This window comes from Haliaeetus albicilla, chromosome 14, assembly GCF_947461875.1.
Source record: "Haliaeetus albicilla chromosome 14, bHalAlb1.1, whole genome shotgun sequence".
Lineage (NCBI taxonomy): Eukaryota > Metazoa > Chordata > Aves > Accipitriformes > Accipitridae > Haliaeetus > Haliaeetus albicilla.
In genome coordinates this window covers 34,087,108-34,112,264 of record NC_091496.1, presented here as the reverse complement: position 1 = coordinate 34,112,264, position 25,157 = coordinate 34,087,108, and the positions used below count along the sequence as shown (strand labels likewise).

The 25,157-nt window shown below is 43.5% G+C and overlaps 1 protein-coding gene and 1 long non-coding RNA gene across 4 annotated transcripts; one reads left to right on the top strand and one right to left on the bottom strand.

The window, feature by feature from the left end:
• Window positions 1-248: 248 nt before the first annotated feature.
• Window positions 249-1,150, bottom strand: LOC138689047 (uncharacterized). The gene is made up of 2 exons (XR_011327850.1): window positions 1,036-1,150; window positions 249-640 (listed from the first exon to the last, which is right to left on the bottom strand). It is a non-coding gene; the product is annotated as an uncharacterized lncRNA (long non-coding RNA).
• A 1,260-nt stretch (window positions 1,151-2,410) lies between these two features.
• Window positions 2,411-19,106, top strand: SLC38A2 (solute carrier family 38 member 2). 3 transcript variants are annotated; one of them, XM_069802244.1, is made up of 16 exons: window positions 2,411-2,715; window positions 3,322-3,527; window positions 3,793-3,874; window positions 3,993-4,108; window positions 7,236-7,309; window positions 7,407-7,499; window positions 7,698-7,779; window positions 10,875-10,957; window positions 11,971-12,029; window positions 12,159-12,308; window positions 13,093-13,172; window positions 13,275-13,375; window positions 13,752-13,876; window positions 14,622-14,766; window positions 14,884-14,981; window positions 15,715-19,106. In XM_069802244.1, exons 2-16 carry the CDS (start codon window positions 3,409-3,411, stop codon window positions 15,811-15,813), a joined length of 1,506 nt encoding a protein of 501 aa, XP_069658345.1. In that variant the 5' UTR covers window positions 2,411-2,715; window positions 3,322-3,408; the 3' UTR covers window positions 15,814-19,106. The 3 variants fall into 3 exon arrangements, with proteins under 3 accessions (XP_069658345.1, XP_069658344.1, XP_069658343.1); XM_069802243.1 differs by having other exon boundaries at window positions 2,424-2,517; window positions 2,642-2,715; window positions 14,622-14,981; XM_069802242.1 differs by having other exon boundaries at window positions 2,462-2,504; window positions 2,601-2,715; window positions 14,622-14,981.
• Window positions 19,107-25,157: the final 6,051 nt, after the last annotated feature.

The window sequence follows — 25,157 nt, the reverse complement described above, 5'->3', positions numbered from 1 at the left end:
AGAATCTCCAGATTAAAAAAAAAAGAAAAAAAAAGTTCATTCTTAACTATCCTAAAGGCTCAAAGTTTGTAACGAGTAGATACACACGAAAGAACAAAATAAAAGGAAATAAATGGAAGGTATAAAGATGAGAGTGACTGAGGGATAAGGAAGATGAAAAGAAAGGGAAGGAAAAAAGAACATAACGCTAAAAAAAGGGAGAAAGAAAAGCAAGATAATAAAAACAAAACAAGTCGTTGAAACTATGGTGGGAGGAACTGATGAATATTAACTTTTATTATTCTGATTACAAAATACGTTTCAAACTTGGATGAAACACGTTGTATGTATGTTTTGCCAAGGACATTCTTGGCAATTACAAAGTCAGGAAAATTATAATTCAATCAGCAAGGCATTACTTAAAACCACTTGAAAAAGCAGACCATTTGAACCATCAAACAGGCTGCATGGGGAAAGATTTTAAAGACTCAGTATTCTGGAGCAGCGCAGACTGCACTCGCCTGTTGCACAGTGAACCTTCCAATAATGGGGCCATTAGATAAATAGCAATTTCTGTTCCTGGATGTATTTTACCAATTTTTCTTCTTGTAAACGAGCAACGAAGCCCCATCATCTTTTTCCACATAAAATGAGGGCAGTTCTAGTAAAAAAAAAAATAAAAATTAAAGCACTTGTAGGGTGCTTTTGGCACACCGAATCTGCGTGTGCTGGCCTTGAAAAGGACACTGCCACCAGTGCCTCCCAACAGCTACGCTCCCAAAAACGTTAGGGCTACGTCACGTTCGTTGCCACACTCGCAAAACCCACAATAAAACAGGTCACCTTGACCTCTCTGGCGCAAACGGTGATTTCGCAGAACTCCTAACCCCCGAAGAATGGGACTGACTGAAAAATGCGTTTCGCTGTTCCTAACCAAAAAGGTGGATGACCTGTTTCCCCACACACACGCTAGCCCCGGTATCTCGGAATCGGCAGCGCCCGCCCGGCCCCTCACAGAGGCGGGAAAACACCTCAGCCGCCTCACCGACCACGGACCGGTCAGGGCCACACACCCCGCCGCACCGACCCGCTGGGGAAGCAGGTGCGAGGCCGCGGCCACCACCGATCCGGTCCCCCCCCACACCCCTTGCTCGCTCTCCACAGCCCGGGCCGGCGTGTGAGGCGGCGGGACGCGCTGCGGCGCCGCAGCGCGTCCCGCCGCCTCACACGCCGGCCCGGGCTGTGGAGAACTAGGCGGGAAGGGGGGGGCGTGACGTCACCGCGGCGGTTGGGGGCGGGGGGGGAGAGCTGCAGTGATGGAAAATTTTCGGCTCCGCATCTCCTGCGCGTGCCCTCGCCGGGCTCCGCCCCTTCTCCCTTCCCCCCCTCCCCCCTCGCTCCCCCTCCCCTTCCTCAACCCCGCAGTGGTGGCGGCGGCGTTTCGAGAACGTTCTGCGGCGTTAACCGTTAGGGCTGCCGCCGCCTGCCCGCGCCGTCTTCGCCTCAGGGGAACCTCGCTGTGTGTCGTCCGTCCCCCCCCCGTCCCGCCCCGCCTAAGCTGGGGTCCGGTGGCGGGTGAGGGGCTTCGCTGCCCCTCGAGGGCGCCGAGTCGCTCCCCTCTCACCTCCGCCATACTCGAGGCTGCTGCCGCGGGGAGAAGCGTGGCCGGGGTCGAGCTTTGACCACCCTCCCTCGAGAAACAGCGGGCAAACGGTGCCTCGCTGAGCCGCAACCTCGCTGCGTGTGTGTGAGGGGCTTGGGGCGAACCCCAAAGCCCCGCTGCCCCCTTCCACAGGGGATCGAGCACCAAAGCCCTCAAAAAAAAGATTCTGAGGAAAAGGAAGCAGGCTGTTAATTCCACACACCCCCCCGCTCCCTCTTTTCCCTAAAGTGGGGTTTATCCTGCGTCGCATCACTAGGGGGAGGCCGTCATTCCGCATCGCTTCCCCGCAGGGAAGGCTCGGGGATCCTTTTCGTCTGCCCCCCGGGTCTTGCACGTGTTACCGCGGCTCGCTCCCGTATTCAAAACACCAAGTGACTCCAGCGCGGAGCTGTGGGTCACCGGCACCTCACACGAACACCACACACACACTGCCCGTCGTGCACCCAGCTACCGGGAAACGCCGGAGCGGGAGCCCCGGCAGCGCGCCTCAGGCTGGCAAACGAGGCGGGAACTGGAAACCTCGCTGGGGTTGTACCCGCTGCTGCGGTCCGGGCTGCGGATGCTGGCACCTTCAGGGAGCGCTCCTGACAAGCCCCGGCAGCGAAACCCCGACTGACACCCCCCCACACGCTCCACACACACACACACACACCCCCCGGCTCCTCCCGCCCCGGCGGCGGCAGGGGGTCAGCCGGGCAGGGCGGGGGGCGGCGCGGCGGCGGGCGAGCGCCGCGCCCCTCCGCGATGACGCGCCCGCATTCCTGCCTGAAGAGCGGCGGCGCCCCGAGGGGGCCGTCAGAGCGGGAGCGACCAGCGCCGAGGCGATATTTTCTTCCCCTTTTACACCGCTGGCTTTTCTTCAGTGATTTTTGTTTGTTTGTTTGTTTTTGTGTTTTGGGTGTTTTTTTTGTTTTTTTTTTTTCTACCTTTATTTATTCAGGGTGGTTGTTTTCCCCAGCGTTTTATAGCTCAGGGTTTTATTCCCCTTGCGAGAAGCAGCAGCAGCGGAGAGGAGCGTCTCCCCGTTCCGAGGCTTCGGGAGGACACCTCGCGTTCAGGCTCCCGCGGAGAAGGTACGGCGCGGCTCTTAACGCGGCCGCCGGCGGCCACGGGGCGAGTTTTGGGGCGCAGCGGGGCTCCGGTCCTCCGCGCCTTTGTCTGGCGGCAGCCCCCCTCCCACCACCACCACCACCACCTCGGTTTGCCGGCGGGCGCCGCAGCATCCTAAAAAGGTGGAAAAAAAAAAAAAAAACAAAAAAAACAAGCGGGTGCGGTGCGGTCCCGCGACCGATTTCCATTTTCCCATTGGAAACGCCGCCGGGATGTCACCGGCGGGATTGGGAGAAGGTTGGGGGGGAAGGGGGGGCAAGGTAAACAGAGAGGTGGCCAATGTGACAATCGCCCATCGGTGTTGCATCAGTCTCCGCTATCGGGGGGGGGGGGGGGGCGGTGCCGTTACCTCAGCCCGGTGGCCGCCGCCGCCGCAGGTACCGTCGCGCCCCCCCCCCCCCCCCCGCCGCCGCGGGGTCTCTCACCTTTGTCTGCCCGCGCGCCCCCCGCCCCGCCGCGCCTGGTACTTTTCCACTCGGGCGGGGGCCGCCGAGCCCCGCGGGCGGGTGGGCCACGTGACGGGCCGCGGCGCCCGCTGCGGCAACTGACGTCGCCTCCCACCTCCGCAGGCGCGGCCAGCCCCGCCGCCAAGGACAAAAGAGCGGGTCCGCCGAGCCCCCGGCTTCCTCCTCCTCCTCCTCCTCCTCGTCGACACCATGAGCAGCGCCGAGATGGGCAAGTTCAACATCTCCCCCGACGAGGACAGCAGCAGCTACAGCTCCAACAGCAACGACTTCAGCTACCCCTACCCCACCAAGCCGGCTGCCATGAAGAGGTGAGGCGGAGAGAGTTGGGGAGGGGGGTGTCGAAAACGCTGCTGCCGCCGCCTCGGGGCCGGTGTTGACAGGCGTCAAAGAGAAGCGCGGAGGTGACTGCGGGCGTCAGCTTCGTGCGCTGGGGAGGATGGCGGGGGCGCGGCGTTCTTCTTTTGGGGGGCACTCGGGTGGTTTTTCTCGTTTGCTTCCCGTCGAAGCGGGTTGGGAGGCGAATAGGCGAGCCGCCCGCGATAGTTACTGATGATGCGATATTTTTTTTTCCAGCCACTATGCGGATATCGATCCAGAAAACCAAAATTTCTTGCTCGACTCCAATCTTGGAAAGAAGAAATATGAGACTCAGTATGTAAGTACATAGCAATGACCTTTCAAAAACCAAAAAAAAAATGCCAAATTTATGTTTGCTTTAATTCTGAAATAAGTAATAACTTTCTATTAATTATTACCTATCTCCCTTTTCTCAGCATCCGGGTACTACTTCCTTTGGAATGTCAGTATTTAATCTGAGCAATGCTATTGTGGGTAGTGGCATCCTTGGTCTTTCTTATGCCATGGCTAACACTGGAATTGCTCTTTTTGTGTAAGTATCTTTTGGTTCATCGAAAAACAACCTTTCTGCTCTGTAATTAATAATGGAAAAATACTTGATGTCAGAATATGACCTTTACAAAATACATAGTCATTGCCGTAGGTGCAGAATTGCATTTTGGGATTCATGGCTTGTTTTGAATTAAGAGGTTGCGATACAGTCAGAAGGACTTGCAAACATTAAACAGATTCATTGCAAGTGCTGCAACCCACAAAACATTTTACGGTGAATTTTCCTCTACTTAGCTGCAGTTTCTCCATGAATAACTGATAGACTTCCCATTTTCCAAGGGGAAGAGAGAGGTGCTACTGAACAGACTGAAGTCTGTATTAGCTTTTTCCTTCAGAGTGACAAGAGAAACTTTTCAATTAGTGGAAGTCCTAATTACACAAAAAGTTACGGGATCAGGCTCTAGAGAGTTAGAGGAAAAACATAGGCAGAAGGGGATTGGTTTATTTGTCTCTTGCAAGTCTGGTCATGTCTACTCTTAAAAATTTCTGTGGCCCAGTCCTAACGATCAGGGACGCGGTCTCCTTTTCCTCAGCTGACATAGTTGTGCCTATAGAGGTGCGATGTACTTACACCAAGAAAGAAATCATTTTTATTGCTATGCTTTTACTCAATTCAGGGAGCCAGTTTCAGCTACACCTATAAAAATCGGTGTCTCCCTGCAATGGAGGGATGTGGAATAACTGGCATATCTTCATCGGTATGTCCATATTGGCAAAATCTTTCAGGTATAAGACAAGACTCCAGTAATGTAATTGGAAGTGGCATGAGGAAACAATTGTGTACGGTGCTCCTAAGTGTCTTGGGAAAGTACATTTTTCATATATTGGAGGCAGTTCAGCTCACACAACATGTAGTATCAGTGACTGAGTGCCAATGGGAAGCCACGGATGTGTTTAAAGGAACTTTGCATTTTTATCCTGGAAATGGATAAACGTGCTGAATATTCAAGAGCAAGTGGAGAGTAACGTTTAGTTTGAAATTTGCCTTGCTCTGTTGCCAGATTGCCAGAAGGTTGTAGGTCAGATTTACTTCCAGACACTTGACAGTATATCAAGGTGCTGTCCGTTTCCTGAGGAAACTACCAGTGTGTAAAGTTTTGATCTAAAGCATTTTATTTTAAATATATGGTGATTTTGTTAAGACGTTCACTTACTTAGATGATGCTAAACTGAATGAACAACTTAGCAGCATGAATTCGGAAGAGAGAGAGATACTTCATCTCTCTCTACATACCACTCATGCTCTAAAGATGTTCTGCAGCACACATAAGATAATCAGCGTCATGCACATTAGAACATCTCTGAGGAGAGGGAAAAAAAGAATTTAAGGTTAGATACTTGAAGAGATTTGCATATAATGGGGGTCCTTTTTTTCTGAAAAAAAAAAAAATGTTCAAAACTGTCAATTTAACAATTGGGTGCTGAGACCGTTTAGTCACCTTTCATTTCCAGATACTGCATTCAGATCTATTTGCCTTCATACTGATCCAAAGATAAACTAGCTTGCTACCTTTCAAAACTTAGTGTAGTTTATATAGTTCCAAGGCAGGAAAGCAGTCAATCGCTGATGATACTGAGGATTTATGATGACACTGAGGGCATTACAGACATGCTTTAATAACTAGGTTCCAGATGCAGTCGATTAAGGCACTAAATTCTTCGAAGACTGTGTGGAGTCACTTGTGTCAGTGCTGTGACTTGTCACTTGTGTCAGCACTAAATAAATGAATGATACGGTCTGGAAGCCAGAAACGGAGCTTCGAGATGAGTTTGCTGACTGATCTTGTCAACACTGTAAGCAGCCATTCAAGGTTAGGACTGAGGGGTCCAGGATCTGTGCTGTTTTAATGAAATGTAACCCTTGCACATCTCGCTGTGCTGTTTCTAAGTTGATGGCTAAATTAAATCCTGGTTAATCCCTCTCTACCTGTCAGAAATACAGAGGTCTATTTGTGTGCATGTGTTGGTGTCGAATTGGCACCGTAACACAAGTTTCCTGCATTCCTTGTACGGATCTGCGAAGCTTTTCTCAGATGTTCTTGTTTCCAGTTCTTTGTGCTGTGTTTACCAATTTTGCCAATGTTAAAAATGGCACAAAAGGAATTGTAAAGAGTGCTCTGGGAACTCTAAATGGAGCTTGCCGTTTTTGAGCAGATGTGCTGATTCTTAGCTTTCCTGTAAAGCAGAATGCTTGTATAGGTATAAGAAAGGACAGGGATTTTTTATTTTTTTTTAATGTACTGTAATTTTCCACTGTGTTCTTCAGCAGTCTGGGAAGTCCCCCCTAGCGTGCCACTCCAGGAAGTGCATTTGCTGTGGGAGAGAATTGCAGTTGAGAGATCTGAATTTTAGATGTTGCAAATGTGCTTCTGGAAATAACATATATATTGCATGTAAAACCTGTGGGGAAGATAAACAAGCCAGTAGTAATTCCCATGTAAGCACACATGAAGAGTAACTTTTGAACAAAGAAAGTTATCTTCTTTTTTTTTTTAATGACAATAAATACATATTTCCATTTGAAGACACAGCTCTCAATACGTCTGAATTTTCAGTCAATTTTTTAAGGCTTTTGCGGTTTCATCTTCACATAAAAAAAGACATGACACATGTTTAAGCTGAAAAGCTGATTTGTTTAAGACCAAGAGATAATCTTCACTTTAGCTACAGTTAGTCACAACTGGATGTTCAATAGATGCATGACACACTGTTGAACAAGGATAGGAAGACAGGAGAAATACAGTTTCTTGCAAGGATACAAAACCATTCCTATTGATACTTTGTTAAGCTATTCATATCAAATGTAGCCAGTTATAATGGACTGATGCTTGTCGGTGCTTACGCCACTTTCCAGTGAATAGAAGTGTTGTTTAATCCTACACTAGAATTTCTCTCTGTGCCTCTGAAATGCATTTTAGTATAAAATCCTTTCTAAACTAGGCATTAATTGGGTTTTCAGAATGCTTTTAGCTGGCCTTAGAATCTACAGGTTTTTCCCAGATAATAGTTTAATATGATTAATTTTTATGTTTGATCCGCCTTTGTTTAATAAGGTTACAATAAGTCATTTATGGCTATTAAAAATTTGAAATTTTTCCCCCCCCCAGGATACTCCTGCTGTTTGTCTCAATATTTTCTTTGTATTCAGTGCATCTGCTTTTGAAGACTGCCAATGAAGGAGGTATGGCAAATTACTATTTTACAAATATATGGTATTTGTTTCATATGGTATCTTTGTGAAACACACCCTTCCAATGGATTCTTTTGGGGTTTTTTAGGATCTTTATTGTATGAACAGTTAGGAATGAAGGCATTCGGTATGGCTGGAAAACTTGCTGCGTCTGGATCAATTACAATGCAGAACATTGGAGGTGAGGACAAGATCTTAAAATGTCTGCGCTGTCAATAGTAATTGTTCCCTACTTATTCTTGGAGACTTTTTTTTTTTCACACAACATGTGTTCATTAACTGCTTGTGTTCAAGTGAAGTTATGAAACATGTTATGTGATTCTTGCATCTTGTGGCATATTCTATATTTGTAATGATCTATGATGTTATTCACCTACAGCTATGTCAAGCTACCTCTTCATAGTGAAATATGAGTTACCATTGGTCATCAAGACATTTATGAACATCGAAGAGACCACAGGGTAGGTGTTAGAACTCCTCATCAGAGAAACTATTAGGAGAAACAAATACGGAGACTGTATATATTTTTATATGAAGACCACGTTCGGTACACCATAGGGTAGCTTCTTACTCAGACAGAGATACAGTAAGTTTGCCCTTCCCCTGAGTGCTCCACTTCATTTAGATCCAGCCTGTCCTGGAAAAAGGGTAGAAAAATACAGGTATCGCATCATATTACAGAAAGCAGTTCTCTAAAGAACATCAGGTAAGTGTTAATGTATGTACTAGTCAGTACATACTCTCGATAAGGAAAGGTAAATGTGGTTATGGTTGGTTTGGTTTTGTTTTTTGTTTTTTTCTTACTGCATTCCAACTGGTTTGGACTGAATATTTTGGTTTTCTAGTGTTAATATTGTGGGAAGTGATTAAATATAAGACTAAGGTGCAGTTATGTAATGAATGTCTTAAGGAACGGTTCTCAAAAAGACACGGGGACTAAACATTGAGATAAGACAGTTTATATGCCCAAGACTAAAATGGTGGCCACATTGCCATTTAGCCCTGGAGACATCTTGACTCCATAGTGGATTTCCTGCTCGGCTTTAAAAGTGGGTGCCTTGGGTAGGGTTCATTTTATCTAACCATACCGTCTGAAAGTTAGATTTTGAGCTTATCATTACTCTGGTCTTTGTATAAATCAGTGGAGGAAGGTGGTCCCCTGTAGTGGTCAGTTCAGTGCACCTGGCTTAGACACCTGTTTTGGGCATCTCCAAAGAACAATTTATCATATCACTCTATATTGAGAGGGTGTGTAAAAACAACTATCTAAAACAAGATGCCTGACTTCAGATGGATAGAGTTAAGTGCTATAAATCTCACTCTTCAGAGTTGTACTTCTGTGCCTTGTCCTGAAGTGTCCCAGTCTTGAGAGGGCTGAGCAGCTCAAGACTCCAACTTGCACCTAAGCCTGAGTTCAGAAGGTAGGCATTTTTCTGCCTGTGTTCCCCAAGGGGTTCAAGCCATGTGGTGGTGTTCATACAGCTTGCTGATAGATATTGTCATGACAACAGTGCTAGCCATCTTTTTTTTTTTTTTCCTTCTCTCTTTTTTTTTTTTTTTTTTAATGTACTGGAAGAATGTACCCACCCCATTTACTTACTAGTGTAATGTTTACAAATTCTTTGCTGGGAAGGTTCATTTCCCTCCTTTGGCTGAATTCAAGTCCCTATTTTCTACTTCTTAAGAAAGTACTGGCTGCTCCAGGGACTTATGAGGGGGCTTGGAGGCAAGTATTTTTAACTGTCCCGTCTTCAGAAAAGAATTCAAAATTGGCTGCAGTTCAAGAGGGAAAGTTAAAGGCTGTGAATCTCACTGGATTCAGCTGCTGCTCTGCAAATCTAGCAGACAAAATTAAGAAATTGAGATTTGTATCTTAAATGTTTTCTTGCTGGCTGGTACTAGGTAGCTGTACACTGATTTAAAGTAAATCTTTTCTCGGTGCTCCGGCAATTGTGGACCCCATTTAACTGAGTCTCTCCATGCGTTGCTTAGGGGAGTCTGGGTGGCTACCATTGGCATGGATTCCACTCTGGCAGCCTGGTGTCTAAAATGTAAGCACTTACCTGTTTAAATGTCCCAAAATAATGCTTACTGTAGGAGATATTCTGGAATTCTGAGACAATATTACAAATGCTAGCTCCATTATTAAAATTCATTTAGCAATTTTTAAAATACTCGGCTGTATTTTAAAGCTGTGCAATCCCTTTCTTTACTCTTCAGCACAGAAAAACTTTTAAGTCCTTGGTCTGAAAGTCCTGATGGCCTCCACATGGGGCATGCACAATAAAGGTGCGCATTCTTATGACTGTATCAAATGCAAAGAATCCCTGTGCTGTGATTTCTTTTAAATATACCACAAGACTACTACATTCAAAAAAAAAAAAAAGACAACAAAAGGTACATGACGTTAATGTCGTACACATCTGAACTTTCTAAAATACATTTTTTTACATTTAGTTATCCCAGATAAAACTGGGGAAAGAGATGACCAAATTATTTTTGCATTTACTACATAAATCCGGAGCAAGTCTGTTAAAGTTATTTCATATTTCCACTACCATATTTAGGCTTGCAATTCAGCAATTGAGTGTGAATGCACAAATTTCCAATTAGGTCATTAGTTTTTCTTTGTTTACCTAAATAGTATACAGTCCATTTTAAAATAAATACTGTTAGATGATACCATAATGGGATATGAAGTATTAATATTTGTGAATAAATGCTCAGTGTTACTTTAATTGCTTAAAGCATATAGGATGATCCTGTAGGACAGATGAAGAAAGCAGTTACCCTGCCACGATTAAATACTCAAGGTCAGTTTTTCTATTAGTTCAGTGAAATTATGTTCTATTTACACAGAGCTAACTTCATTTTTCTGTGTTTCAAAGGAAGATGTTAATCTTCTAACACTCCAAATGTTTTGTCAAAAAATAGCTGCTGCTTCTTATGGAAGAAATGGAAAAAATGATCTGAAGGAAAAAAAATTCTAAGGTTCTTGTCATAGATTCCCTACTGAAAGGGACTAAACGTGCCTCCAAGAGACTCCCAGTGCTTGTTGGAGTTTTCTCAGCCAGTGGGCTTGAGCTACTGCCTTAACTCCAGCCCTCACCTGTTTTTCTTTAACTCCTGCAGGGCACCCAACAGAATTTTATTTCCATTAAAAGTGGATCACCACCCTGCTGGGGCCCTGCAATATTCTAATACATCTGGAGAGTTGGGAACCAACATTTAAGCAAATTACTATTTTTTCCATGATTAATCCCAGTTGACCTCTTTTCCGACCAGTCGTTTACTTTCCTGTCTTCTGACTTCCAGATGCATATTAATTTTAGAAAAGGACACTAAAGGAAAGGCACAATGCAGGTTTGGGGTGAGATAAGAAGGTGTTGTAGGGCTTTAGGTCCTTATAGTGAGTTGCTAATCCTTTGTGACATCAGGTACTACACTTTTTGAAGAAGCCATATGTTGTAGGAGAAGATAAGAGTGAAGGCTAAACTGCAAATGTCATAATTTTTAAATACTTTGATTACTTACAAATATTAACTTTTTTCTTCAGAGAATGGTATCTTAACGGCGACTATTTAGTGCTGCTGGTGTCTGTCATCCTCATTCTTCCCCTGTCCTTACTGAAAAATTTAGGTAAGCAATGGAGTACAATCAAAATAAAAATGCATTGAAAATATTGTGGGGAAATAGGTTGATACAATGTTTGAGTCTTGAAGTACTATGTGAATTAACAACTGTCTCCAAACTTGTCTCTTGGGACTAATCAGTGTTTAGGTAATTGCTGTCAGTCTACTTAAAAAATAAAAATAAAAAAAATTAAAAAAGGACAAGAAAAAGATCCAGACATCCAAGCATCTTAAGTTACAGATGTGTTTGTGGGAAACGAAAGGACAATAGATAGGGTAGCTTTAGAACAAGGCTCAATGGTAACTTTCTGTTTGTGTTCTTATCACAAAGTTTGACCTACTTTGGTCAGTAGTGAAGTAGTATAATATTGTATAACAGTGTCAAAAGAATAGGGATGCTAGACCTGGACAGTTAAATTGTCTTTGCAATGTAAATAGAATTCACCTTTTTCATTTTAGATCCCAAGCAGTAGCAGAATATTCATACCAGATGCTTTATCTGAAATGGCTATAATTCAGTGATATATGTCAACAATTCAGTTTGCACACTATTTGTTCAGAGAATCCTGTAGCGGAACCTTACTAACTGAGAGTCTCAATGTGAATTACTTTCTCAAGTTACTACTTTCTACAAATTAAGTGAATCAATAAAAACAGAAGGAAAAGGCTGTTATCTCATAGTGCATTCTATCAGAATTAATCCTAGAGTCGTTCTTAGTATATAATAAGCAATTCACATAGTTGTTGATGGGTGTTTTTTGTTGTGGGTTGGGGTTTTTTTGTAAGTTATAAAATTTAATGTTACATACTCACTGTACAGACCCTAATATGTGTTTGAGAACTTTCAGATCTGGGTTGAGATTAGCGGAAAGTCAATGAATAATTAACTCGTTCTATGTAACACTAAGAAAAAGGCAATCTAAAGAGATCACTGACAGAATGTATTTTGTCATAATGTTATGACTTGAATGGTGTTTCTGTTTACTGTACCTTAGATTTTTTTGTCTTTCTTGAACACAGGATATTTGGGCTATACCAGTGGCTTTTCCTTACTTTGCATGGTCTTCTTTCTGATTGTTGTAAGTATAATCTTGTAGATTTCCAGTGCTTGTAAAACTGGATTTCAAAGTGAAATTAAACACAGTTTCTGAAAAGTTTCGCATATTGCACTAGTCAAAGTAACAATAAATACACGGCTTTATTTCTAGGTAATTTGGAAGATGTTTCAGATTCCTTGTCCTATGGACAGTGACATCATGAACGCAACATTAATAAATGTGACACTGGCATCTTTGGTAAAAGAAAACATAACAAGTGATGATGTGTGCAAGCCAAAATATTTCATCTTCAATTCACAGGTAACTGACTGAAAATCAGACTTGCTGTTGAAAATAACTAGGAGAGACTAAGTACATAGCAGATAAATTAGGTCATTTTTCCTTCAAGTAATTGCCCAGTTGTAAACTTGGGATGTGCTAAGACTTTCTGTTCCAGGAGAGTTAGGTACTGTTTACCTCCTGTAGACTGCATGTTTCCACACTCCAAATACACAGAAATTAGAGGAGCTTGAGGTGCCTGCCTGAGATGAGTGGCAATAAATGCATCTCTCATTCTTCAGCGCAGCATTTCTCAAGCTTTCTCAAGTAAGTTAGTAAAACATTTTAAAAAGTAGATTGCAGAAGAAGATGAAGGAAATAGTAAAAGCATGCGAATGGGAAATGTATGCTAGAGTTTGGCATAGACATTAAGTTCCCCATCACAAAGTCTTCACTCTCATGAACGCTCCCAATTACAGTGGTGAATGCCCGCTCGTGGGGAAGAAGTATGTAACAGCCAATACCAAGATCAGGCTATAATGGCTTTAAGCCTATGAGATGCAGAACATAATTCTGAATGGAAATACATTCAGCTCAGCAAGGACTTCAGTGGGATTTGACAGTATCTGGCACCTCAGGGACTGGGTTTAAGAAAATACGAACTCGTTTTAATTTTTGCCAAAGTTTCAGTTGTAAAGAATAGCTAGTCTTTATGAAAAACTAAACTGATAGCTAAGTCAAAACTCAAAAATCTACTGATGAGTTTTTTAAAACTAAATTTCTAATGTCTGTTGAGATACTTAAGAAAGATACTTTTGTTTTTCAGACCGTCTATGCTGTCCCAATCTTAACATTTTCTTTTGTCTGCCATCCTGCAATTCTTCCTATCTATGAAGAACTGAAGAGGTAAATGTTAGATGTGCATCTGTAATTTCACTAAAGAAACAGAAGTAGTATAAAACAGTAGGTTCTCATTGCTAAAAATGTTTCTTTTTCTCTTTCTTACAGCCGAAGCCGTAAAAGAATGATGAATGTGTCCTATGTATCTTTTTTTGCCATGTTCCTCATGTATTTATTGGCTGCTCTCTTTGGATACCTGACATTTTATGGTGAATATTGCCTTCTCTGCTTTCTTTTAAATGAATTGTTCTGCAAAATTCACACTATTACTTTTAAGATAGAATAAGCAAGCATTTACTATGGGTTCTAAATATACACTGTTTGCTGGGGGTTTTGTTAATGCTTTTATAAGTGCACACCCAAAAGGAGATAAGTAGTAGAATTAGGCCCAAGGCACAGGATTAAAGCTGGATTAAAACAGATTCAGTGCCTTCAAGTTACCCCTGTGTAGATGTGCTTACAGGAGCTGTTGAGGCTTTCAATTCATATTGCTATAACAGTAAAATTCGTTAAGGATTTAGAGCAGAAGTGGTTGTTTGAGAAGTACATCAACTACATCTAATTAAAATACTGTTTTCTTTATAGGAAGGGTCGAACCAGAACTGCTTCATACCTACTCTGCTTATCTGGGTGCTGATGTTCTTCTTCTTATTGTGCGTCTCGCTGTACTTATGGCTGTAACCCTTACTGTACCTGTAGTTATTTTCCCAGTAAGTAATTAATTTTTTTAACCTTATTACCATTTTTTATTTTCATCACCTGTCCTGCTGCAGTCATTTACTGATTTGGCAACTCCCCTTTATTAGTTTATATAATTTTTCTCTTAACCAAAAAAGGATATTTGTTCTAATAAGCTTGATGAAATATCTCTATACTGTGAATTAAAATAAATTAAATAAATAGGCAACATTTATAAAGCAGTAGATACAAATACGTTCATTTATATTGTTTTGCTGGTATGGTCTGACTGGGGAGGTGGAACAGATTGCCCCTTTATAAAAGTACTTGCACTATTGTATTATAAGCTTACAAAACTCAGTGTGTTTTTGTAAGTACATTGTGAAAATGAATTCTGGCCATTTAGGTGTATGTTGTTCAGCAACATCCTTAGATGTTACAGAAACCCCTGGGATTTATTTTTCCTCAGTACAGATGTTTTTCCTTCTTTTTTCTCCACTACTGGCTGTGCTTTGAGAATCTAAATCACTGAAAAGAGAAACAAACCAGAAACACAGAGCTGCCTCTCAAGTGTAGGAAGTAAATATTAAAAAAAAAAACCAAACTACTTTCATGCCTGTCTTCAACTTCTATTAAAATCTGAACTGTTCAGGAAAATTAAGTTAAAATACTTTCAGAAGGAAGGTCTGATTCACGTGACAGTCACTGACTTCCATAATGAAGGCTAAACTGTCTTTTTGGTTTTGTTTTGTGTTTTTTTTTCCCACTCTTCAAAAGATCCGCAGTTCCATTACCCAGCTGTTGTGGGCAGGGAAGGAGTTTAGATGGTGGCGTCACTGTTCCATTACAGTTGCTCTTCTGGCATTTACCAATGTGCTTGTTATCTTTGTCCCTACTATTCGAGACATCTTTGGCTTCATTGGTAAGCATTTTCACATCAGTTCAAGTAGTCTTTCAAATCTCAGAAAATGCAGTTCTGATCTGATTAAATTATGTTTACCTGTTTATGAATATTTATTTCTATGCTTTTTCAATACAGGTGCATCTGCGGCTGCCATGCTGATCTTTATACTTCCTTCTGCCTTCTATATCAAATTAGTCAAGAAGGAGCCAATGAAGTCAGTGCAAAAGATTGGGGTATGTATAGACAGATATGTAATAGTTACGCTTGCTTACTAATTCAGAGCAGGAACTTTAGTTTCCTTCTTCACGATTTAGGAATTCCGAACACCCGGGGAAGGTAGTCATTGAACTGGCATTTAATGTTGTAGGAGTTGCATAGGTACTCAAAACTGAGGAGATAACCATCACAAGGCTCAGTTCACTTCGGTGACTTCTCTCACCCCCCCAACCCCCAATCTCAACAATAGTTGGGTCATTCTGTTGCTGACAAGAACTAGATTTCAACAGATTACCCTTTAGAGCTATACTAAAAACGTCTTGTCATTCTCCTTTAAATTTTCTTTCAAGACCTACTTACATAATTTAGCCCGTAAAAGCTGACCTCCACCGATCATTTGGGACATCCCGACTGATGTTGGTGCTCTTACTGATGTTAGATGTACTGACCCTGAATCAAATCTGAGACATACTGAGTCAGAATCAAGTCAGTACAGTGGCAGAGCCTTACTGGTATCAGCAGCTACATTAACTTCCCTCAGGTGAGGGTGAGGTCTGCTATACTGAAAATAAATGTACTTTTTTTATTTGAAAAGAGACCCCAGGTATGAGAGAGATGCCTAGCTCCTTACTGTTTACTGTGATCTCTTGTCTCTTTTTCTTTGTCCTCCATGAGCAACGGCATTTGTGCCATAAGTGGGCATGACTATGGCTGTAATAGCAGTCTGAAATATATGTTTTCTTTTTTCAGGCTGCGTTCTTCTTTCTAAGCGGTATACTTGTGATGACTGGGTGTATGACGCTGATTATTCTGGACTGGACCCAGAATGTTGCATCTGATGGCCATTAACTGTCCTGGTTTAATCTCTAATACTCCACTTCAAATGCCAGTGTTCACTCAGATACCTACTGAGAACGAAAATGAGCTATTCAGCTTCCTTTAAAATGCAGATTCTTTGCTGATGGTTCTTCTGATTGTAGAATACCTGAACTCTGTCTTTAAGAAACTATTCTGCATGATGGAAGTGGATATTAACATCAAACCACCTGAGTGTCTGGCTGAAGGAAGTGACAACTTTATTCCATTCCAGAGAATGGACAGAACTCTCTGTAGACTTTTATCAAGCCATGTTTGGCTTTCATCATTGTTACTTGGATATTTTGTTATTTTACTTGAATGTGCCTAATGGAACCATTTGGTGTGTGAAATAACTCTTTAATTTACAGCAAAGTGTTTAAATAACCAATGAGAGAGAGAGAGAGAGAGAAACACTATTATTTTTTGTACCAAAAATTCTTATGGACCTCAAAAGCACTATTTTGACTTTAAGAAACGTTTTTCTAAAAAAGAATGAAAGAATAATGTAGAAGAGCTCAAAAAAATATTTAATCGGTGTCCTAAATTAAATCTAGTTTGCCTTTCAGTAGAGGCATAATTAGAAGAAATTTTATTTTAAAAAATACTTCTAATGACCAAAACAGAAAATGAACCAATTCAAGTCAAAATTCTCTAATTACAAATGCTTCCCATGAAATTCACTTAGTTCAAAGTAGAATGAAAATAATCCTGAAAATCAGTTGTCAGCTTATTTAAGTAACTACAGTTACCTTAGTTCCCAAAAATGGTGTGGAAACCCAAAATTTCAAGCTTTAAAAAAAACCACACCCTTTAGAACGGGTACGTTTGAGAAAAATGTAGTTAATATAGAAATCGTAAAGATGGCGTTGACATTTCCCTTCTTGAGGTACTCAATAGTGCAATTGAGTAAAACAGGGTTTGGGGGTTTTTGCTTTTTGTGTTTTTTCCTGTTGTAGATATAAACTGAATGGCACGGGAGCATATGAGGCCATTAATATGAAACTCCCTCCTGGAGTTCTCTTTATTAATAAGGTCCATTGTCAGTTGTAGCAATGTTTGTTGGGGTTTTTTTTCTGTCCAATCTATCTTGAAACAGGCTGTAGGAAAACAAAAAGGTCCTAATGTAGTTTACTAGTTGTATAATATTCAAAAACTGTACAGTATTTCTCAAATTACTCATCCGTTATTGGATTTTGAATTACTTGACTATTCTGTTTCTGAGTCAAATCCACAAAATAACTGCACCAGTATTTCATGCTTGGTACAAACTCTCTTCGCATACGCAACTGGGATTCCTCTTCCAATTTATACTGTATAGTAGTATTAAAGATAACCTCATAGGCTGGATAGTCATCTCATACTTGTTTGCTTCAGAAATAGGTAAGTTTCTTACGAGCCCTAGCTAGCTAGCTATGAAACAGGTGCTGTATGGTTGTGATTAGCTGTTTTGTTTCTAGTGCATGTTTACTCTTTCATTCTTATCCCAGGTTGAAGAGAAATAACACTTGTATAACAGCGTACTTGGCTTATAAGAGGTTCTCAAACACCCCAATTATTGGGTACAAAAGCCTAGACAGAGATTATTAATGAAATAATCATGGCAATGTGGTCAATTGTCTTCATCTGACATGGCGCTTTTAAAATCTGATTTACAAAGTTCCGCTCAGGCTTTGTGTCAGAGGGAACAAGTAAGGGCCTGTAATCCATTGATTAAACAGTGCCTGAGACTTTTTTGCTCTTGTAGAATTAATCAGGAACAAATCTAAAGGATAGTCACTGTTTGGCAGATAATGTCAGTCTCTGCCCAGCCATTTAAAATCTATGAAAAAAATTGCAGGTATTTTGTATCAATACTTCTGCATGACTGTAAGTACTGGTCACTAAGTCTGTAGTGTAAAACTGTAATGAGAAGTTAGATTCCTCTTTTGTTGTTCGTATTATTAGTTCGGTGGTACTCAACTGGCAATTACCGATCCTGGAGTCAGCACTGACGAACGCTCCTTAGGTACTTCTCTGCCTCAGGTACTGTACATCCATGGCTAACTACCCCATGTTACCTGATCTCCACAGAAGTGCTGAGCGTGTGCCTCCTCAGTACTTTGGCAGCTTTTCTTCTTCCTCTCAGCAAACGTAGAAAGGTGGAAGAGGATTAAAATGTTGTCTGCCTTTGAGCCATTTGTAGCACATAAGGGATGAAGCGCTTCCCTTGCCAGCATTTAAAAAGAAAGGAAGAAAGTGAGAAATAGCCTCCTTTCTCTCAGTAACCATAGTGGAAGGAGGTGTAAATGAGAAGTGACTACACAGTCCTTCTCAGCAGCCAGAGAGGAGGAAGGTTTTTGTGATGACACCTCATAATGTATCATACATGTCACTTAATTCTCTGAATGTAGCAGTTTCAAGATTTTACATTATGTGTTACATTATTTGGTGACTGGCTCTCCACCTGCAACAGTTGAGTTCCACTTGGCTGGGTTGATTTCCAACATACGATTTATTTAATTATGGGTTGTTGTTGTTTTTTTTAAAAAACCTGTCTGCTTAAAGTTACCCTCATGACAAACCACCCAAAAGAGCAGCTTCAGTATTAAACCACTGTTTTGTCACCTCAGTTAGACATTACTGTCTTCCATGATATTTCAGTCATAAATGTAACATGTTATTTATAAAACATTAATCCATTAAAACTAAACCTATTTTTCAATATTTATGATAGTCTATGTACATAAATTGTATGTGTGTATATACTGTAAGTATAATGTATATAATGTAGGTTTGGAAACCGGGACTTATGTATATATTCCTCTCATTACTGATTGTTACATCATTTCAAGGAGTTGTCCATGTTGTACATCTGTATTAACAACTGTCAAAGGAAAGATTCTTTTACAACAAAAGATAATGCTTACAAGAATGGAAGAAATGTGTCACACCTAAGATGTGTAAGAAGACACTAAGATTGTATTTATTACAAATGTATATGTTGCAGTAAACACAGGAGTCACTTGGGTCCATAAAAAGCATCGTTCAGGTTCATGTATACTTTTCCTCAAATTTACCATGGATGTTACAATTTCCTGAATGCAGCAACTTAACAACTTTTACGGTCTAACGTATTTGTTAGGCCACCAAATTCAGGCATCCTACGGTACATCTGTGTACATATGTAAATATCCACTGTATGGTTAGAGGCCAACACTCTAGCTCCAGTTGTTGGCAGGGAGTGCAACACAGTTTCAATGAAACATTGTATGTTTTAACTGAAATAAATAAATAGATAATCCTAAGCAATGTTGTGGTGGTTTTTTGGGAGGAGGCATTTGAAGGGTTTTCTTTAAAGACGATATTAAAAGTGTATCTTTAATTTCATGCATGTTTAACTTACTTACGAGCACTTTTCAGGAAGGGGGGGGGGGGAAAGGAAAAATGGCATACGACTAAGTCCAGAATTTATGACACTACAAGAGTAAACAGAACAAGTCTGGACACTAAAGAAAATGAGAGATTAAATTCTGCAAGGAACCTGTATTATGTCATTTTTTTGCAGTACGGGCGTACCTGGAGACAAGACTCAATGTGTTAGATCTTGTGTTAGTGTAATAAATGAGTGAGTCTTGCCAAAATCCTGTGCCATTTTCCTGCAACTGAATCTTCAGGAGAAGAATAGCTGCTTCTTAAAAATTTTCAAAACCGGTGTGTCTGTTTCACCTGTATTTTAGCAATTGGATACAAACCAAGTGCAGCATATCTGTTCTTTGTGCTCCAGAAATCTGTATCAATTCATATGAATCTGTGTCTTTCCCAAATACTAAGAACTGGGTGTGAGAGACAGTGGAGGTGTAACTCTGTGTGTGATGTATACAACAAAACACTATATGAAAGGAATATTAAAGAGGCATAGTTAAGTACCCTGAAATTAGGAAATGCCTCAATTAAGGTTGCTTTAATTACATGATCGCATAGTATTTTTCATTGGAACCCCCACAAAGCAGCTATTCTTTTTTTTTTTTTTAATCACATTTTCTGTGTGTTCACTGTGTTGATGTATTTGCTCAAAGTCCAAAGCCCATCCTGATGAGGGATGAATGTCCCCATTTCTCTCTGGTTCTCATTTTAACATCATCTTTGCGAAACACAAATGATTATTCAGTTGCCCAATGTTGCAGGCCTGTAAGAAGGTGTTAATCTGCCTATGCCTCTGGGGACTTGGAAGTGTGGAGAGGCAGCACTGTGAAGCAGCCATACATTTGAGTCTGCAATTTAATGTCCTGCGCTCACTTATTTTGTATTTCACCATTTGCTTACATGCATCTGAAGCATAACTGCAAACAGGTTTTGGGTGATCATCATTCTTGAAACAAGAACCCTAGGCATCAAGGTAGCCACTTGGAAAGGGTGAGCATGTCTGGAAATGCTCATTCTTACAACTTGCCTACCATCACACAGGAATTTCATAGCAATAGAGAAGCCCTTGACCTAGAACGCCGCTTGACTAGTTGAACAATTAAGCCCACCTCTCCGCAATCAGGCATTGCCATCAACCTAAATAATATGTGAAGAGCAGTCTTTTCTACACACTACTGATTCCTCCCAAGAGCTGGCTCATCTGCTGTGATGAATGAGACGGTGCAATGATTAAAAAAAAAAAACAGAAATCACATTGTGTGACAGTGTCTAAAATCCTGTGCCTGGAACTTCTTCATCCACCCCAAGGCCTTTTCTCCAGAAAAAGGATCAGCTGTCACTTAGGGTTCATTCACAATGCTGAGATTTGGGAATCTCACGAGGCCTCTGCAAGGGAGAGATGGCATCTTTATTTTTTTTCTTCTGGTTCCCCTGAAGTTTTCACCTCTTTCTTCCCTCCCAGCTTGCCAAGTCTGCTCTGTCCCATGGTCGTGCCTAGGCACCTCACCCCCAAGTGTTCACGCAGCAGCTGGATCGCATCAGGCCATGCCCCAAGGCTTAGCTCGTGTACCTGTTTGCGGGACAGCGCAGCTCCCTGTTTGGTCTGTGTGCCCAGGTTTCCTTTCTTGCAGAAACAGGGCGGGGGGGAGGGGGGTGGCGTATGCCCAAGTTTCAGGGCCAGAAGGAGCTGAGATGCTGCGAGGAAGCCCCGGGTCCCGTCCTTCTGGGAATGTGGACATGCCACCCCATCTCCAGCGCAGATGTGCCCAGCGCCCGCTTCCTCCGCCTTTCTGGTTTCAGTCTCGTGAGCGTGATGGTCTGAACCCCACCTGCCTTCGCGCGCATTTCCTTCTGTCTTCTCGCTCTCAGCCGTCATAAGGCGACTCCTCGTCAGCTCCGCCGCTCTTGCTCTGACCCCAGTCCCAGTTTGCCAGCTCCCCAGCAACACCACCTCTCCCAGCTCCTCTTGCGAGCCACCTTCTCCCCTCATCTACTACCTTCGCAACCCCACGCCTGCCCGAGTCCAGCTCCCACCCTTCCGCAGTCACTTTGCCCCGGCACAGCTAGAAACATCTTCCTTTGATTTCCCTAGTCTCTGCCCAGCCGGTCTCCTCACAGCCTTCCCTCTAACTACAAGCCTGATTTTCTTGTTCTTTGTCCATCCTTCCAGTCCCAGCATTCCAGCAGTCCCACGTGGACTCCTTCAACAGCCCGGAGAAACCCACTTCCACACTCAGGCACCTCTTGCCCTTCCAGCCTTTGGCCGAGTGGGAAGCCCTGCTGTAGAGAACGGGAGGGGCAACTTTTCCCAGGAAAAATGATTCATTATTTTACTACGGGAAAACATCCTCTTTTCCCTGATTTTACTCTCAAATGGGCCAAATCGTTTAGGCTGATTGTTTTTCCACAGGGATGCACAAAAAGACCACCCTGCTGCAATTACTCGTAATGGAAATCGTCAGGAGAAACATCTGAAGCTCAGTAACGTTTAAAAGAACAGAAACGTATGCCAGTAAGAGAACAGTCAGGTGATCCCAGTAACAGGTGGCATCATCAACCATGTTTGAAAATGTTATCAAAATTAGAAAAAAGTGCTATTTTTTATTTTCATTATTATTTACATATATTAAAAGGGAAAAAAAAAAGGTTTTCCAATTGGAGAACATAAATTGATAGGTAATATGTGTTGGACAGTTACTAACAATAATGTAGAAATTCAGTATGGGTCTTGGAAAGGAAGTGTAGCTTACATAACTAGCTTTTTGGTGATCTTTAAAAATCTTCTTCGCATCATCTCCAAACAGCTCAGATTGCAGCGAAATTAAATGGAGCCAAGTGAAGTGCTGCGAGTATTCCCAAATGCTCAGGAGTTACTGGGCCGGGGCTAACGTGGTCAACCACGCGTCTACATTTTGTTAAAATAAATACCAGTTCGCGAACAGCCGATATTGCTCCTTCCTGCCCGCCTCGGCAAAATGATTTAATGTGCTGGTAGAGCATTATCTTGGGGCTGGGGCCCAGGTCGCTACACAGGACGGACAAACAGACAAGTCTCACATGGGCTGGGAGCTGGGGGCACCTCAACCTGCCTGCAGTGGGGTGACCTGGTGGCCCGGCTCGAATCCCCGCTGAGGACTTGGGTGATGGATAAAACCGGTGACGGGCAGGCGCTTCCACTGCGGGCAGGACACAGGGAGCACGTCCCGGCGTAACGGCCGAGGAAAACGGAACCGAGGTCAAAAAGGCCACAGCAGAGCCGCGACTTTGCGGAAACGGAGAGCGGCCGCGCAGCGTGAAGAGAGTTTCGTGCCGTGTGTGTCGGCAAACGGCAGCCACCAGAAGAGAGACCTTCAGGTCTGAAAATAGTCGCTGCTAAAATATTTGCATGGTGCTTTTGCCACCATCAGGGAAGCATCAGCTGTGAAACCGTCGCTCCGCAAGGGTTGCTGGACTCCAAATGAAAATGGCACATGAGGGATTTCTGATGAGTTTTTCTGGGGGAGGAGTGAGGAAGTCCCTAAGAATACTCAGCCACGGGAAACGGAGCTGTCACGAGAAGCTGCCGAAGAGTCACCAGAGACCGGCACCGGGTGCAGGTATTTCCTGCTGGGGAGCAGCACCAGAAGCAGCGAGCCCGCTGCTTGTGCCGGCCCACCGGCAGAGATCGAGACTGCAGGAAATGATGAAATCTGCACCAACACCGATCGACCGCCCGTGGGGGACCATCCGTAGCCTCCTGCCGTTGCCCAGCTCGGAGGGGCTTCCTGCTTGTGCGGGATTTTGGCTCTTGTCCTCTTCCCAAAGATCAGGCGGGTCTCTTGCCTCACTCCAAAGATGACGTTTCCGAGCACAAATAAGACTTAAGTTCTTCTAATCAGGTTATTAAAATCACAGGTGTCCCAGGAAGCCTTTTGAAGTAAATGAGTCATGCTTGGTGTCAGATCACGGTTTGGGGTGACTCGGGGGGGGGGGGCGCTGCGTATGTCTGTGTCTGTGTGCACACACTGGGAACTGTGGGTGCGGTGGGTTGACCCTGGCTGGACACCAGGTGCCCACCAAAGCCACTCGATCACTCCCACTCCACAGCTGGACAGGGGAGAGAAAATATAACAAAAGGCTCATCTGTTGAGACAAGGACAGGGAGGGATCACTCACCACTTATGGTCACAGGCAAAACAGACCCAACCTGGGTAAAATTAACTTAATTTATTGCCAATCAACTAGAGTAGGGTAATGAGAAATAAAACCAAATCTCAAAACATCTTCCCCACACCTCTCCCTTCTTCCCGGGCACAACTTCACTCCCAGATTCTCTACCTAGCCTCCCCAGCAGCGCGGGGGGATAGGGGATGGGGGTTGGGGTCAGCTCATCACACGTTGTCTCTGCTGCTCCTTCCTCCTCAGGGGCAGGACTCCTCACTCGTCCCCTGCTCCACCGTGGGGTCCCTCCCACAGGAGACAGTCCTGCACAAACTTCTCCAACATGGGTCCTTCCCACAGGCTGCAGTTCTTCACGAACTGCTCCAGCGTGGGTCTCTTCCCTGGGCTGCAGTCCTTCAGGCACAGCCTGCTCCAGCGTGGGTCCCCCACAGGATCACAAGTCCTGCCAGAAAACCTGCTCCAGAGTGGGCTCCTCTCTCCACAGGTCCTGCCAGGATCCTGCTCCAGCGCAGGCTTCCCACGGGGTCACAGCCTCCTTCGGGAACCCACCTGCTCCGGCGTGGGGTCCTCCACGGGCTGCAGGTGGAGATCTGCTCCCCCGTGGACCTCCCTGGACTGCAGGGGGACAGCCTGCCTCACCGTGGTCTTCCCCATGGGCTGCAGGGGAATCTCCGCTCTGGCGCCTGGAGCACCTCCTCCCCCTCCTTCTGCACTGACCTGGGGGTCTGCAGGGCTGTTTCTCTTACATGTTCTCACTCCTCTCTTCCAGCTGCAGTTTCTGTGCCTGCTGCAACTTTTTCCCCTTCTTAAATCTGTTCTCCCAGAGGCACTACCACCATCGCTGATGGGCTTGGCCTTGGGTGGCAGCGGGTCCTTCATGGAGCTGGCTGGCTTTGGCTCTGTCAGAAATGGGGGAAGCTTCCAGCAGCTTCTCACAGAAGCCACCCCTGTAACCCCCCCGCTACCAAAACCTTGCCATGCAAACCCAATACAGAGGGTACAAGGGCTCTTCAATCTACATGGACTTACCCAGAAAGACAATAAAAGGTCAAATGGGGAAGTGAAGCCCACAAGTCCTTCTTCCAGTAAAGCAGACAAGAACCAATATTGGCTCCCACACCTACTTTATTTTTCTTGGTCCCAGAAAGGTCCAGGATTTTCCAAATTCCTCTTGCATATTGTACTTTTGAAGCCTATACTCACTCTGGTAGCTGCAGCAAGCTGGCCTTTAATCTCTGTTTTTTCTGCAAGAGCATTCATTTCAGGTATGCCATATTTCACATACGTGGCTCCTTCAGACCTTAAACAGTCAACTTCAACCCCAAATGGATTATAAGGCATAAATGGAGCAGACTTTCCTTTCCCAGGACCAAGCCCCAAGCTCTGCAGTGAGCTCCCCTAAACTACCAAAGAAAATACAGGCCATGTCACCAACCGGGTCACACTAACGTTATGAGCTGTATTTCAAAACCAAGTCAATAGTCTGACATAAAACAAATGGTTTGGGTTTTTTGCTGCCACAGATTTCCAGCCATTGTGGTAGGTCAAACACAGCACTTCACTACTCCTGCACTTAACAGAGCCAGTTTCCATCTTGTGGTTAAATTTCTCAAGCCATTTAGACAGTCCATATCTTGGATCAACACACTGCTTATCTCTGAGTCCCAGTGGAGAAGTCCTATGACGGTTATTATGTCTGAGCGTGGCTAACTGCTAAAATATCCATCTGTCCTCCCCTGCAAATTTTAGTTTGGCAGGGCACAGCAGCCCTC